The sequence below is a fragment of the Desmodus rotundus genome, chromosome 5 (genome assembly GCF_022682495.2).
Source record: "Desmodus rotundus isolate HL8 chromosome 5, HLdesRot8A.1, whole genome shotgun sequence".
Taxonomy (NCBI): Eukaryota; Metazoa; Chordata; class Mammalia; order Chiroptera; family Phyllostomidae; genus Desmodus; species Desmodus rotundus.
Window position 1 is genome coordinate 40,143,649 of NC_071391.1, and position 16,400 is coordinate 40,160,048.

Below are 16,400 nucleotides of genomic sequence, written 5' to 3' on the forward strand. Positions count from 1 at the left end.
TCAGGGAGAGGGCGCAGGGAGAAGGCGCTATCTAGGGTCTCGGCCGACAGCCTGGGGATGGGATCAGGTGGGCTTTCGAGCTCAGTCCTGCTACCCTATCTCTGTGACAGGGCCAGGGTTAAGCAGGTCTCCAAACTAGAAAGAGGAGGAGGTAGGAGCGGAGCAAGGGTCTGGGCCCCGCGCTCACTCATCCCGCACCGTTTCAACCCTCTCAAAGGAGTTACAGCCCCGAGAAAGTGGAGGTTGCCCGCCACACTTTAGTGGCCGGCTGCGCTGCGGCGACCGCGGTGGACGCTGCGGCCCGCGGGCTTCGAGGAGCATCACGTCATCCTTTCCCCAGGCCCCGCCCCCTCCGCGACTGGGCCTGCGCAGGCGCGGCTGGAAGGGGCCGCGGTGAGGGCGCTCGGAGCTCTCTGCTAGCTCTCGGCTCGCTCTCCGCTTTCCTCCCGGCTCGCTCGGGCCGCGGCGCTCTCCGTTGGCGGTAGTAGCAGCGGCGGAAGCGCAGAGGGGAAGGCGTTCAGGATGCGGCGCGGGGCGGCCCGGTGCCCCCCTGCCCTGTCACGGCATCCGCAGCGGCCGTGGGGACCGGGCCAGGGCCGGGGGCGGCGGCCCGAGCCGCGGTAGCGGCTGCGGCGGCAGCAGGAGGGGCGGCTTGAGGCCGGGCGGGCTCCTGGGTGCGGGGGCTCCGTGCGCCGCACGGCCCGGCCCAGCTCGCCCCGGCACCATGAGCAGCGGTGGCGGAGGGGGTTCGGCGCCCAGTCGCTTCGCCGACTACTTTGTCATCTGCGGGCTGGACACCGAGACCGGGCTGGAGCCGGACGAGCTGTCGGGTAAGTGCGCTCCGAGCTAAGGGCCGCTTCCCCGCAGGCGCTCCAGCCGGGAGCCCTCTCCCCCCACTCCGTCCCCTCCTCCTCCCGGGAGGAAACCTCCCTTCACTCTGCTTTGTCCCAGGAGCTGGGTGAGGATATTGGAAGGACCCCGGGCGGGTGCCTGGGAAGGGACCGTGCTGCTGGAGGAGTCGAGATCGGGATGAGGGGCTCTGAACCTTGAGGGGTCCAAACGATCTCTCCGCCCGCTGCTCTGGCCACATCGGCACTGACCGGGAAGAGGGCAGGGTGTGTATTCTCAGTCGGGTGAAGGGTGAGTGACTTAGTATAAATGAAAGGGAAGCCTGTTCTCGAACACCCATTAGGGAGGCATCTCACGTCCTAGAGAGAAAGTAAGTTCCACCCAGACTTCAAAAAAAAAAAAAAAGCAAAACAAAAACTTGGTGAGTTTATCTGGCTTTATCTTCCCAAGAAGCCTGTGATAACAGTTCCTCAAAACAGTTCCAACTCGCCTTGGGCCGGGCCGGGTCCTCTGGGTTAATAAGATGTGATAAAGTATTCTTGGGTCACCCCAAGAACAGTGAGAACTCCCTTAGTTCTAGAAAGGGCATGTACCCCGGGGCCCTTTTTATGAAAAGTAATTTATGCCCTTTGTGAGGCCAGTGTCATTTGTGAATAAAAGGGCAGCAACCTAGTTGGAGAGCCTGGGTTGCATAGTGATGCTTCTGAAGCCATTTTTCAAAGGGGAAGTGGTGGGGAAGAAAAGATGGGGCCCCGTATCAGATTTGGCTTCATTGCGGAAGGGTGTCAGAATTGCATTGTAAAATCCCCATGAATTCCACCGCACCCGTCACTGGAGCCTTTGAATTACGACAGTCTTGAAAAAGTTTTTGTCTGTAGTTTTCAGTTTGCAGGTTTCATGTGGATGGAAGTTTGTTGTGTCATCTTGACTCTTTCCAGTCTTGTGTCATGATGTATTCACTGTAAAGTTGCTATCCCGAAAGTGATTCTTTTGTTGACTAATTTTACTTTGCTTCAGAGAAGATACACAGGTCTGTTTTTGTCACCAGAAAAATTCCAGTCTTATGAAAAAAGAATTAGGTGCATACTTCAAGTGGCAAAAACGGACTGGCTTTTAAAAAATATGGTAAATTGATGACCTTTAAAAGGTCAGAACAAATATACTGTTTTCTGAAATTAATACAGGTGAAGAAAAAAATCATGAAGTAGTAATGCATTTACTACTAGGCCATTTGTTGGGGTAGCTTTATCGTTTCAAGTTCACTTTTTTGTCTTCAAATTCTTAGAATACAGATGTTAACTTGTCATCTGTTTTATATTTATTGAATTTGTGACTCTGGTGTAGTTGGAATTCAGTTCACGGTATTGGAGCTGGAAGGGACTTCAAAGAGGAAAGTGAAGCTTAGGAAGGTCAGTAGGGACATTGTCCTGTTAGTTAGTTGCCTGACTTTGGTCCAGTGCTCTTCTTGTGATGCTAAAATGCATCTCATTGCCTGGCTGGATCTTTAGAAAACACTAACATGTTGAGAAAGACTAAAAATAACATAGTTCTTCCCAGTAAAAGAAACTTGAAGGTGGTGGAATAAACTAGTGTTATGTTTATTGTTTAATTTTTGAGTGTCTATTAAATTATATAGACATTTGAAAAAAGCAAAAGAAGAAACTTTATATAGACATTTGATTTTAGAAAATAATGAGAATGGCTTGCAAATAATAAACATTACCTGTCTGCTATTGACTATTTCTGTGACTGGAAGCAAGTTAGATAAATCATCAATAAAAAGGAAAATAAATAAAAAGCATCCCATCAAGAACATCCTCATCAGTGTTAATTCTCTGTAAGTAAATATCTGTTAATTATCTGGCTTTTCAGTGAGCTAAAATTATATTCCTGTGAAAGCTTACTGGGAGGATAAAGAAAGGGGGATGAGTTGTATAAAATGTGTAAAGGGTATTTTTCCTGTCTTTTAAAATGTGGTTGTAATAGTGGAATGCCAGCACCATTTATTCAATATATAGCCTTTGTTAGAATAGGCACTAGTTGAAGGATTTCTTTTTTTCCTTCATTTCATTTCTTGTCTATTAGTAGGGGAATCTGGACTACCCAGAGGAAATCTTTGAATAAAACAAAAGAGAATACAAGTAGCTCTGTGTGGGTCAGTCTCGAGACGCTAAAAGGTACATTTTTTCTGCTCAGCCTGCCTTATAGCTTCCAAATTGGTGATGTCATAGTGAAATGACAGGAAATTGTGAATTGCACCCAGGTGCTTTAGGGAAGTACCGAGAAGTGAGTCTATGCTCTCTCCAAGCAGATTGTTATATGTATCAATCTACAAGCTATGTCAAGCTACATAGGTAACTTCTATGTTCTTAAAGAGTGAATCCAGAATGAACAAATCAAAGATGCTCGGTATTCCTTCCGGTTTTGTGGAGAAGGTTTGAGATTCATTGTCTGGTTGTGCCCTGGCTGCTGTGGCTCGGTTGGTTGGGTGTCATCCTGCAAACCGAAAGATCGCAGATCTGATTGTGCCCAGATCACGACACGCCTGGGTTGCGGGCTCGGTCCCCAGTCAGGGCATGGGCAGAATCTATGTTTCTCCCTCACATGGGTGTTTCTCTCCCTCTCTTTCTCTCTCCCTTCCTCCCTCTCTAGAATCAATAAAAGAAAAAAAAAAGATTCATTGTCTGGTTGCAAGCATAGAGTTTGCTGTGTTGAATAGAGACTAAGATCATTGGGTTTTATAGGAGTTTCTCCCTGTCACCTCTTCCCCTTTCTTGCAAACTTAAGCATTTATTCAAGCTATGTAGTTATTTGTTGTGCAAGGAACTGAGAGAGGTGTGAAAATTGTTTTGTTTTCAGGTTGGTTGAAGAAGTACTTTGGGTTGGAAGGAGAGGAAAGTAATCTGCGAGTGAAGCAGAAGTCCAGCCAACTTTAGGAAATTGTATTTGCTTGTTAGCTTTTTGAGCTTGTCAGGTAGATAAGCAAATCTGGAAGAAATGCTTTTGGTTTACGTTTTCATTATTGTCAGCCCATCCTAAGTGGGGAGGTGGATCGTGGTAGAGTCCAGTCCTTTTTTCTACCCCTTTGATGGGTGGGTTTCCTGGACATCTGTATTTTCCTCTTTTCTTCTTATGGTCGTCACCAGGTGACTGCAGGAGAAGGCTTACCATGAGGTGGGATTCCTGGTTACTTTCCTGTCTTTGCCTGAACCTTAAGATTCCAGAATGCATGTGACCTTTTTTTTTTTATCTTGGAATCTTTAAGTTCCTCTGAACTGATGTGCCCCCAGCATTAGACGTAAGTATCTTAGGTTTGTACATATGCTAACTACTCCAGTTTTCCCAGGCTCTGACACAGTGCCTTGCCAAGAGTTGAAGAGAAGGGGTTAGAGACATAGATAGATGGGAGACTAGCTAGTTAGTTCCCTGTGTGGTCTACTTAGAACACTGAGAGTACACTGAAATCATCTCTTAGTGTCACACTTAGGAAAGAGAAAAAGTGCCCACTGTCCAGAAAAGCCAGAGGGTCCATCGGATCATACTCCCCCTTCACTGTATTGCTCACTGAAGTCAGAATGTCAGAATTGTCGGAATATCAAACACTAAGCATTCTTAGAGAGTATGTAGCCTTCTGATTTTATAGATGAGGAAACTGAGGCCCTGAGAAAGTTAAAAAATATTTGTCTCCCTTGCTATTCTTCTGCTACGTGGGTGATGCTTTCTTTGCGTAATCTGAAGAGTCAGGAAGGCAAGTGAAACATTTGGCAGGGGCAGGAGCACACATCGGTTTCTTCTAGTGCAGGTTTCTGTTTCATGTTAAAGAATACTGTGCGTGAACACTGCTGTCAATCCACTGAGCTACTCAGGCCAGGGCTGTTACTTCTTTTAATAGCATGAATAATGCTGCTGTAGATATTTGTGTATGTTTTTTATGTGGACATAGGTTTTTATTTCTCTTGGACTGGTATTGCTGGGCCATATGGCAACTCCATGCTTAACCTTTTGAGAAATTGCCAGACTGTTTTTCAAAACAGCTGCATCAGTTTACATCCCCACTGGCAGCATATGAAGGTTACACTTTTTCCACATTCTCACCAACACTTTTGAATATAGGCATCCTGGCGGGTATGAAGTGGTATCTCATTGTCTGTGTGTGTTTTTCCAATTAAAAGAGAAAGTTTATTTAGAAAGTTACAGAGGTAATAGAATTGAGCCAGCTGGGCTGTGTAGGCGCAGGAAACAAGTTACAGGGGCAGAAGAAGGGCCCTTGGAGTTCAGGAGAGAGAAATGCAAAGGTAAAGTACCTAGGGGAAGGGAAAGGGGAGCCCCTGAGAGGGTTAACACCCCATTGTGGTTTTGATTTGCATAACCTCGATGGCTAAGGATAACTTATTTAAAAGAAAAAAAAAAAGGCTGTTTCTTCCCAGAGATGAGTGATGATGACGTTTGATGAGCCCTGGCTGGCGTGGCCCAGTTGGTTGGGCGTAGTTCTGCAAACCAAAGGTTGCTGGTTGGATTCCTGGGCAGGGCACAGGTCTGGGTTGTGGGTTTTGTTCCCAGTCGCATGTACAAGAGGCAACTGATTTGTGTTTCTCTCTCATATTGTTTCTCTTCCTCTCTTTCTCTCTCCCTCCCCCTCTCTCCGGAATCAATGAAGAAAAGAAAAGAAAAAAAATGATGAGCCAGTTTCAAACAGGGAGTCATCATGAGCTAAACTTAATTTTTTAAATACTTAAACAGTTTTGAAAAAATGTATGTATTGATTTTAAAGAGAATGGAAAGGGGGAGGGGGAGAGAGAGAGAAAGAAAGAAACATCCATGCGAGAGGAAACCCCAATTGGCTGCCTCTCATACATGCCCCAATTTGGGATTGAACCAGCAGCCTACACATGTGCCCTGCCCAGGAACCATACTCTTGACTGTTTGGTGCCCAGGATGATGCTACAACAAACTGAGCCATACCGGCAGGGGCTGAGCTAAACTTAATTTGTACTTTCCTCTACCACTCTGGTCAGTTATGTGCAAATTCTCTCAGGGTCATTTTGTGACGACATCTCATCTCTGATGCCCAGACTTTTTCCTAGGTGGAGTAAAAGTCAAAGTCAATCTATTTACATGAAATATCCAGAATAGGTACTGGTAGCTTACCTCAGCCTTGTGTGGTGTTTTCAGAGGTAAAGGTTGCTTGGTGGGGGGAGGGAGAATTCCTAAGTTAGGTGGTGTGTATCCCTTTTATAAGGTAGTAAGGAAGAAGTCAAGAGACCAACATACAGAAACAATTACAGAGCAGCCCAAGGCAGTTTAAAATTACATGCTAAGTTTAGTTGCAGAGACTATATATTCTTAAACATAAAAGAACCCCACCTCACACTCCCTCAGGTAGGGAGGATCCCGTTTTACTTTAATGACCCTGAGGCCCTGCTCCTCTCTTCTTAGGAGGAAATCCTGAGTCAGTGTTTGGTGGTTAAACCAAATTCTTTTAAACTCTGCACAGCCCTTCCTTCCTTCCTAGATTAAAAATAAGGCTTTATTTGCCTAAGGCCTCCTTTGGCAACAGCCGTTATAAGCTTGTTTTTGGCTAATTCTGGTGGAAGGTGTACTTGAACTTGGCTCAGCTCCTCAATTCCTGTTGCCGTGTCTGGATTTGAATTGCTATCAAGTGGTTTTAGAGGTCTCTCAGGAACTTAGATACACGTGAAGGTACCTCTACTTGATCTGTTTTAGGTTCCTGTTGGATATAGCATAGGCTCCAGTGAAAGAGAAAGCCTTGCCTTTTAAAGATTTTATTTATTTATTTTTAGAGAGAGGGGAACGGATGAGAAAGAGAGGGAGAGAAACATCTATCAGATCGACTGGCTCTCGCAAGCCCCTAACCAGGGACCTGGCCCGTATCCTGGGCATGTGCCCTGACCAGGAGCTGAACTGGTGACCTTTTGTTTTGTGGGATGATGCTCAGCCTACTGAGCGACACTAGTCAGTGCAAAGGCCTTGCCTTTTAGTAGCTGATCACTTCTTATGGTTCAGTGATTACACAAATCTTATTGCCAGATTTTTAGGTTTACTTCTTAAAAGTTATTAAGTGAAGGAGATCTTGGCCAAGTGTCTGTGTTCCAGATGTTCTGTGATGGCTAATTTTGGTTAGGAGTGTGGAGAACCCTGGATTGGGTTTGAGTAGCCAAGTCCTGTCATGGTGGAAAATGAGATTTTGTACCTGCTCTCAAGCTGTTTAGAGTATGCTTCCAAAGGATCAGGTATAATTCCAGAAAGTAAGATGGGATGAGGTATGGTTCCAGGAGTGTCCAACTTTTTGGCATCTCTGGGCCATACTGGAAAAAGAAGAGTTGTCTTGGGCCACAAATTAAATACATAAACACGGCCTGTGAACCAAGGGGTCACAGGTTTGTTTCCCAGTCTAGGGCACATGCTTGGGTTGTGGGCCAGGTCCCCAGTAGGGGGCGTGTGAGTGGCAATCACACATAGATGCTTCTCTCCCTCTCTCCCTCCCCTTCTGTCTAAAAATAAATAAATAAAATCTTACAAAAAAATAAATACACAAACACTAATGAAAACTGATGAGCAAAAAGGTTTTGCGTAAACTTACGATTTTGCGTTAGACATTCATAGCCATCCTGGGCTGCATGCGGGCTGCGGGCCTTGAGTTGGACATCCCCAGTGGACCATTGAGTTTCTCAGATATTATACTTAGGATATTTGCTTATTTGTCATCCATGGGATCTGTCATAGTGAGAGCCAGGTTAGTAACTTTTGTTTTGTTCATTAGTGTGATGGGTGAGGTAGGTCGAAATTTTGCCAGACCATCTGTGGTTTATTGTATGGGCTGAACTAGCTGGGTTAGTCTAAAATGTTTCATGGAGTGCTGAGAGTCCTAAGCAGGGAGAAGGTATGTGGAAGTTCCTATTATTAAGCTTCATTCCTCTGTGAGTGTGTGGATTGCCTGATTTCTAAACCATTCCCAGTCGGCAAAACATTGTGAGAGTGTGCACTCAGTTACATTGGTCACAGAACCAGAAAAAGTCAGAACTAGAAATCAGAGAGTGCAGCCACCACTTGTGACAGATGCTAATGATTAATATTTAAAAATGACTTTATAGTTTTGCAGTGTATTTTTAAAGTTAAAATTTTTTCAGCCCTACTTGAAACATTAATACAATTTTTTGTCCAGTGTCACCCAGCAAGTTAGAAAGAGCTGTTAGAATCCAGGCCTTCTATCTGCCATCTCACCATTGATGAGATTATTTTTAAATTATAGATTTGGGAAAACTGAAGCAAGGGCTTAATCGTTGAATAGCAGAGCTGTGGCGTGGCCTCTTTAATTATCTCCACCCCAGTTGCAGTAGAGGAGCTTTTCCAGGAGAGGAGTCAGGTCGCTTGTTTTCTGAATTGTAGTTGAGGTTGGTTGTTATTTTATATATATTTTTTCCCTGTCTCCCCACCCTTATCATTTATGGAAATGTTTTTCTAAGAACAAATAGTTACTAAGGCTTTGTTTCTGTGAAGCTCCCTTGTTTGCGTGACTGTTTCAGGATATTTTATGCTCTCTGTCTGAGGTCTATTTTCTTTGAAAAAAACCCCAAAGTTTTGCATCTGCTAACCTCAGAAATTCCTCGGTGTAGCCTGCAGTTTGCATCTTTTGTGGTTGTAGTTTGGGGGCTGGCTGTGACTTCTGGTTTACCATATTCTTTATAATGAAAGAATATGGGAGGCAGCAGAGAAACTTTCAGGATTTTTAAAGGCAGAGAGAGAGAGGAGGAAATGATTTAGAAATAATAATCATAAACCACAATTTACAGGCCTATCTCAGAGATACTGTGGGTTCCGTTCGAGACCACTGCAGTAAAGTCAGTCCTTTTCTGCTGGTGGAGGGTCTTGCCTTCAATGTGTAAAAAATGCAGCATCTATAATAGCACGATATAGTGAAGTGCCGTAAAATGAGGCATGCCTGTGTAAGTGAATAAGCCCAGTTTATAACAAACACATATTTTTGTTATAATACATGAGAATTACTTTCCAGGGATGTCAAAGGACTTGGTTCTTTCTTCAGTTGTCTCTGATGCTGTTTTCTGTCTTTGCTTTTGCAGTTTTAGAATAATGGCCCTGTAACAATGCGTTAGCCTAGTTATAAAGTTCGGTATTAAACATAGTGCTTTGCATAGTAGTTGCTTGATAAAGATTTGTGTTAATGAGAAGATTAGAGGCTGCCTATTCCGATTTTCAAAGAATTGTATATTACCTTTTTTTTTTTTTTTGGATAACACTCATAAGAACTTAAATAAGCCAAACTTCCACAACTTTTCCAAGTGCTAAGGAAGTGAAGAATGTGGGGTCCACAGAAGAGAGGAACGGCAGATTGCTTCTCTGTGCTCTAAAAGCCGATAGCCAGAGAGAGTCAGATTTGGGGGTAAGATGGTGGTGGGAGAGGCATTTTGTACTGTACTCCGATGATTTTATAATTTTTAATTTATAAAGGTAAATTTTATAACAGTTCAGATGAGCCTGTACTTTTTTTTTGTTTTTTTTAATAAATCTGGTTTTAGTTTATCTAACCATTTCTATTGACTCAGGATCATAATCTCTTGTTGAGAGCAATAAACCAAATATTTAGAAGCATTACCTGCCAAACTGATACCCATCCAGTTTTGCAGAACTCTGAGGTTCTGTCAGTCCCGATAATTTTTAATCCCTTTTTCCCTAGGTAATTACCTAATATTATTCTCCCACCCCCATTTTCTTACAACAGCTGTATGAAATACATTATTTCTCCCGCATTTCAATTGTGTGGAAAGTGATATTTAAGCATTTGCTAGTTTTATCGTCTATAGGAATGTTTACTGTTTTGGTCGGCTGATCCATTTCTGTTAGCTGCCTATCTGAGTTGGTTATGAGTGTGGTGTATTTAATGAGGCCAAGATCACTGAGCTTGTCTCCATAAGACCATTTATCTTTGTTCTACCCACTTTGTGGACTCATTTGACCATCCCCCTCACAAGAATACTGAGCACTTTATTCCTATTATTTATATATTGTGGGGGAGCTTTGTCTAGCAGAACCCCCCTTCCCATCCCATCCCCCCCCCTCTGATCTGCCATGGATGAGAATAAGTCTACCAAGACATGATCTGCTTGGGGAGGAAAAGTGGCTGATTTCTCAGAGGAGAAGGGTCATGAGCCTGTTCCTCAGTGGGCTTTTATTGGGTTCAGTTTGCACAGGAATACAGGTAAAGCTCATCAATCATTGTCAGGCAGTAAGGATCAAACAATAGATAACATACAAAGAACTATGAGGGCTTATTCTGAGTCAGGGTCAGTTAGCTAAAGGGCAGTAAAAGTTGGGAAACAAACTCATTTTGTGCTTAGACCCTTATCAGAAAATTGAGGGCATTCTTAGCAAAGCAGTTTTCACAGGATTTTATGCATTCTTTCTTAGGCCTGATCGCCCCCAGGGAACTGCCTGTTCCTGTCCAGGGCTGCACTGCCCTCCGGCATTGTTTCAGGCTTAAGTCAGGCAGGGGAAGTAAGGCAGACAAGAGATTAGAAGACTTCTGGCAGACAGAATGAGGACTCAGGCTATGTCAAAGCTGAAGGGTGTGGGTCTATAGCTCCCCAAGTCTTTCCCTGAGGGCCCCTCCATGACCATGCCTGTTTTAGGTTATCCCTTCCTTGAGGAATCTTACCTGTCATTGGCTAACCAGTCATTCACCAGGGGCCAAGCAGGGTGAAGTAAAAGTGGGCAGGGGTGGCACCCCTGCCAGGGAGATAAGCTTTGTCTCCTTAGTGGCTTATGGTCCCAAGGTCTCTTTACTCAGCCTTAGCCATGGGGGGTTACAGCTTCTGCAACCAGGCAGGGCGGTTCCCAACTATATATGATCATTAAATTAATAAGCATTTATTGTTTATTGAATACACTTCAGTGCCAGGTACCAGATAGCATTGTTCCCATTTTACAGATTAGGAAACTAAAGTGCAGAGAATTTAAATAACATGACCTACATCATATAGCGAGAATTGGAAGCCTGTTTTCTCTGTCTCTGAAGTCCTCTACCACATACTTTTCTGTTATTGAAAGGTCAGCTTAATGATGGAACACTTGTTTACATAGAGGCATGAGATATACTTGCTGTCCTTGAGGAGTTCATAGTCTTCTGAGGTATCATGTGTATAAACCAGTAACTGCAGAAAAGGATCAGTTTATTAAGAGAGGAACACATAATGGTTCAGGAGAGGAAAAGAAGTCTGTTCATGTGTTGCAAAATTTACTATAAAGTGCTTAGCCCTGGGTGTGACCCTGGACAAAAACAGTACTCTCTGATTATTTATTGATTAATTCAATGCTCATTTAATATGTGTAAAAATACCTATGGGCCTACATACAATTTATAAAATCTGAGGGTTGGAAAAAACATGGTTGAAGGTCAACAATGTAAGGAATGGTATTTTCCTCTCTCTAAAAATAAAACTGAGTCATAATGTATTGGGTTGGCCAAAGAGTCTGTTTAGTTTTTTATGTAAAACAAAGGATACATTTTTCATTTTCACCAGTAACTTTATTGATTTGGATATTTTGAGTATGTTGGCTATCTCCCGCTATTGACTTCTAGAGGGTGGAGGTCAGAGGTCCTGCTAAACATCTTCCAATGTATAAGACAGCCCCACAGCAAAGAATTGTTTGGCCAAAATGTCAGTAGTACCAAGAAACTTCACAAGCCACTTTTGACATGTTCAGCCAGTCACAGAACCTTCTCCATACACTGCAGAAATCTTTTTTGCATTTCAGTTGTGTTTTTACCTTTCTTAAAATAATAAAGCATAATATGCTGAAAATGTTGCTTATTTTTTCCATCTTCAAAGTTAAAGTGGATACACAAAAATTCAATTTTATAAGTTTTTAAAATATTGCAGCTGATACGATAGCTGTCACAATACAATCTAACAGAACTGTTTCTAACGAAGTTAAAGACAACTAAGCGCTACTAGAGCCATTGGAAAAAACTAAGCGAACGTTTTACCAACCCAATACCTATTTCTTATAGGGAACTTAGAAATTATAGAAAGGTGCAGAAATAAGTTACTCATAATTCTTCCATCCAGAATTGAGCTGTTAGCATTTGATATCTTTATGTAGTACTTTTGTTGTTTATTTTTAATTTATTTAGAGAGGGGGAAGGAGGGAGAAAGAGAGAGAGAAACATTGATGTGAGAGGGAAACATCTATAGGTTGTTTCTCATAATCCCATGTGCCCCAACTGGGGACCAGGCCCACAACACAGGCATGTGCCCTGACTGTGAATCAAATCTGCGACCTTTTGCTTTGCATCACAACATCCAGCCAATTGGGCCATGATGTCCATGTCTGCAAGTGTTAAGTGCCTCCTTTTTTTTATCCTCACTTGAGAACATTTTTTTATTAGAGAGAGAGGAAGAGAGGGAGGAACGGGAGAAACACTGATGAGAGAAGCATCGATTGGTTGTCACCTGCATGCGTCCCAGCTGGGGACCAAATCTGCAACCCAGGCACGTGCCCTGACTGGGAATCAAACCCACAACCTTGTGGTTATGGGACGATGCCCAACCCACTGAGCCACACAGGCCAGGGTATATGTGCCTTCTTAAAAGCATTTTTATTGCAGTATACCTTAAACGTAAATCCTAAGCTTGACATGTGTGTAACCGTCACCCGTATTAATTCTTTTCAGTTTTTACTTGTGTTGGTGCATGTGTGTGTACTTTTACATATTGGAATAAAGTAGAATGGAAAAATTTTGTGTTTTGATTTTTCACTTAATGTTCCACCATGACTGTTTTCAGTATCATGAGGTATTCTCCTGAAATTTTATTGATCCTAGTTAATTAATTACAAGGAGCAAAAACTCATTTAAACAATCTGAAGTAAAAAAGATTTATTTAAAGCTATAATATTATATATTTATAAATACCATCTTTAAAGAATATCCCACATCAATACAAAGATCTTTCTGGAAACAGTATGGAGTATTTAAATTTTTCTTTTTCAAATATCCTTGTACATGTATCTTTACACTTGTTGGAGTCATTCTATAAGATTAATTGCTAAAACTAGACTTTGAGTCCAAGGAATAATGCATATTTAAGTATTTATAGATATTGCCAAATTGCCTTCCACAGAAGGTAGATTTTCACCAGCTGTGTTTAAGGTTCTACCATTTTTTTCCCTACATTTATAATAAAATGTTACTGCTTTTCTAAAATATTTTCAGTTTGCTAGGAAGAAAATGTCTGTTTTAATCTGAATTTAATTATTCGTGAAGCTGAGCATATTTCATATATTTCTTATACATTTATATATTCTATGAATTACCCGTTCAAGTCCTTTGTTTATTCGTTTATTGTTTTTTAAAAAAATCTTTATTGTATTTTTTTCCATTAACATTTAGTCCCCTTATAAGTCCCACCCCCTAACAATCACCACACTGTTGTCCATGTCCATGAGTCCTGTTTCCTTTTTGTTCAATCCCTCCACCCCCTAACCTCCCCCTCTCCAGCTGTCATCCTGCTGTCCATTCATGAGTCTGTCCCCATTGATTATTGATTTGTAGTAACTGTCTGTTAGGTATATTTTGACTATCAGGAAATACTTCAAAAATACTAGCAGTGAAAAAAATATGTGCTAATAAATCTTTATAAAATTGGGATCATGAGAGAAATATAATTTTGTTTCCTGCCTTAAAAATTATTTTAAAATATAGTTTATTTGAGCTGAACTGTTGATGACATATGCTGGGGAGCAAGGTCACAAATGCTCCTTGTATCCTGCCTTTTTTTTTTAAAAGTTGATTTTAGAGAGAGAGAGAGAAACAGAAACACTGATTTGTTGTTCCACTTATTTATACATTCATTGGTTGCTTCTTGTACGTGCCCCCCCTGGGTGGGGGGGGTCAAACCCGCAACCTTGGCGTACAGGGACAGTGCTCTGACCAACTGAGCCACCCTGCCAGTGCCTGTCCTTCCTTTTTAATTTACTGTTACATGTCGCTCAGTATTAAATGTTGACTATTTTCTCATGTCATTACATTTTCTTCATACACATGGTTTTAATTGTTATTCAAAATATGAGTGAACTGTAAAATTTTAAATTATTTGGCACTTGGATAGTTTATTATACTTTTTTATTATAAATAATTTTACAATGTATATATGTTATACAAATCTGTGTGACTGTTGCTTTAGTATAAAAGTCAATGAGACAATTATTAAGATGAATCTTCATTATTTTTATTTTTAAAGATTTTATTCATTTATTTTTAGAGAAAGGGAGGGAAAAAGAGAGGGAAAGAAATATCAGTGTGTGGTTGCCTCTCTCATGCCCTGAACTGGGGACCTGACCCGCAACCCAGTTATGTTCCCTGACTGGGAACTGAACCGATGACCCTTTGGTTCACAGGCTGGCGGTCTATCCATTGAGCCTCACCAGCCAGGGCTAGATGAACCCTTAAAAACTTTCATATGCAATAATTTTCTTATTGCAAAGAGCTATACCAGTTTATGCTCACTCCTAGCTTGCCATCATTTAATTACTTGTGTGGATTTGTGTGTGTGTGCATTTTTTGTGGGTGGTAAATTATACATAACATAAAATTTACCATTTTAACCATTTTAAAATGTACAGTTCAGTGGCATTTGGTGCATTTAACAACGTCGTGCAGTCACCAGCATTATGTAGTTCCATAACATTTTCACTGCCGAAAAAGGAAACCTGCCCTCCTGAAACAGTCATTCTCTATCTCCCCCTCCCCCAAGCTCTAATCCACCTTCTACCTATTTGGATTTGCCTACTCTGGATGTTTCATGTAATTGGAATCATACAATATGTGACTTTTTGTGTCTGGCTTCTTTGCACTTAGAATAATGTTTTCAAGGTCCATTCACGTAGCATAACTAAGTATTTCATTCCTTTTTATGGCTGAATATTTCATTGTATGGTTATACCATATTTTGTTCATGTATTCATCTGTTGAGGGACATTTTGATTGTTTCCACATTTTGGCTGTTGTGAATGTGTAAGGTTTTGCTTGAATGCCTGTTTGGGTATATACCCTGTTTGGGTATAATCCCAGGAGTGGAATTGTTGGGTTATATGGTAACTCTCTTTAAAAACCTTTTCAAAACAAAAACAAACAAATAAACAAAACCTTTTGAAGAAATGCCACACTGATGCACCATTTTCCATTGCCACTATCAACGTACGAGGGTTCCTCTGTCTCCATATCCTCACGAATATTTATTTTCCTTTTTTTTTTATGTCATTGTTTTAAACTGTATTTCTTTGACTGCTAAGGTAGAGGTGTTTTTTTTTTTAACATTTTATTTATTTATTTTTAGAGCAAGGGGAAGGGAGGGAGAAAGAGTGGGAGAGAAACATCAGTGTGTGGCTACCTCCTGCGCAGCCCCTCCTAGAGACCTGGCCCACAACCCAGGCATGTGCCCTGACTGGGAATCGAACATGCGACCCTCTGATTTACAGGCCAGTGCTCAATCCACTGAGCCACACCAGCCAGGGCTAAGGTAGAGTTTTTTAAAAAGAACAACTTATTAATCCTTTGTATTTGTATTATGAATTGTCTGTGTATACTCTTTATAATTTCTCTTCTTGCTCACTTTTTTTTTTTGGTGGGGGGAGGAATGGGGAAGATTGAGGTTGGGTGCTTTTGAAAGGTGATTATGGATCTCTTTTGCTTAGGAAAGCTGCTGAGTTTGCTACAGAAGCAGGGTGGGTAAGGAAATGTGGTGTGGCGATACCGGTTTCTTACGGCTGCTGCAACAAATGACCACAAACTGGGTGGCTTAAAACATTCTTCTGTTCTTTGGGCCAGAAGTCCAAAATTAAGGTGTCAGCAGGCTACACTCCCTCAGAGGCTCTGGGAGAGAATAATTCTTTCCCTCTTCCAGTTTTCGGTGGCTGTCAGCATTCCCTGACTTCTGGCCATATAGCTTTCTCCTTTGTGTGTGTCTTCTCTGTGCTTATTTAGTAAGGATACTTGTCTTTGGATTTATGGTCCCTCTAATTAATCCAAGATGATCTTATCAAGATCTTTGATTATATCTGTAAACATTCTTTTCAAATAAGATAACATTTATAGGTTCTGGGGATTAGGATGTGGACATAGCGTCTTTGGGGCTACCATGCAACCCAGTACAGAGTGTCTGAAGCGTAGGTCTTGGATTTCTTCAAGTGTGAACAAGAAGCAGAGAGGAGTAAGAAAGGGGAGAGCCTAGGAAGAATGGTTAAGGAGAAGAGAGACTCATATCACCAGTGCTCTGTATAGTTACTGTACTTGGTATTGAGATGCCAGAGGGTTTTAGGATAAAAATGACTTAGATCTAATTTTATTTGACCGAAGCCATGTAACTCAGACAAAAACCAAACTTGTGCTATGGTAGAACATTCTTATCTATAATAAAGGTATTTCTTTAGTAGTACAGTGATATTGGAACCAGTCAGATACATTGCCATTGTTTGTCATCAGTAAGCATCACTGTCATCTCTAGGCCTTGTATTTA

The 16,400-nt window shown here is 41.7% G+C and overlaps 1 protein-coding gene across 3 annotated transcripts in view; it reads left to right on the forward strand.

Annotated features, from left to right (window-relative positions):
• The first annotated feature begins 382 nt into the window (after positions 1-382).
• Positions 383-16,400, forward strand: part of DENND5A (DENN domain containing 5A) — a 90,938-nt gene continuing 74,920 nt past the window's right edge. For all 3 annotated transcript variants that reach the window (XM_024558692.3, XM_024558693.4, XM_053924215.1), the window contains exon 1: positions 383-830. In XM_024558692.3, the coding sequence (XP_024414460.1) occupies positions 725-830 (106 nt within the window). In that variant the 5' untranslated portion in view covers positions 383-724. The remainder of the gene's footprint in view (positions 831-16,400) is intronic.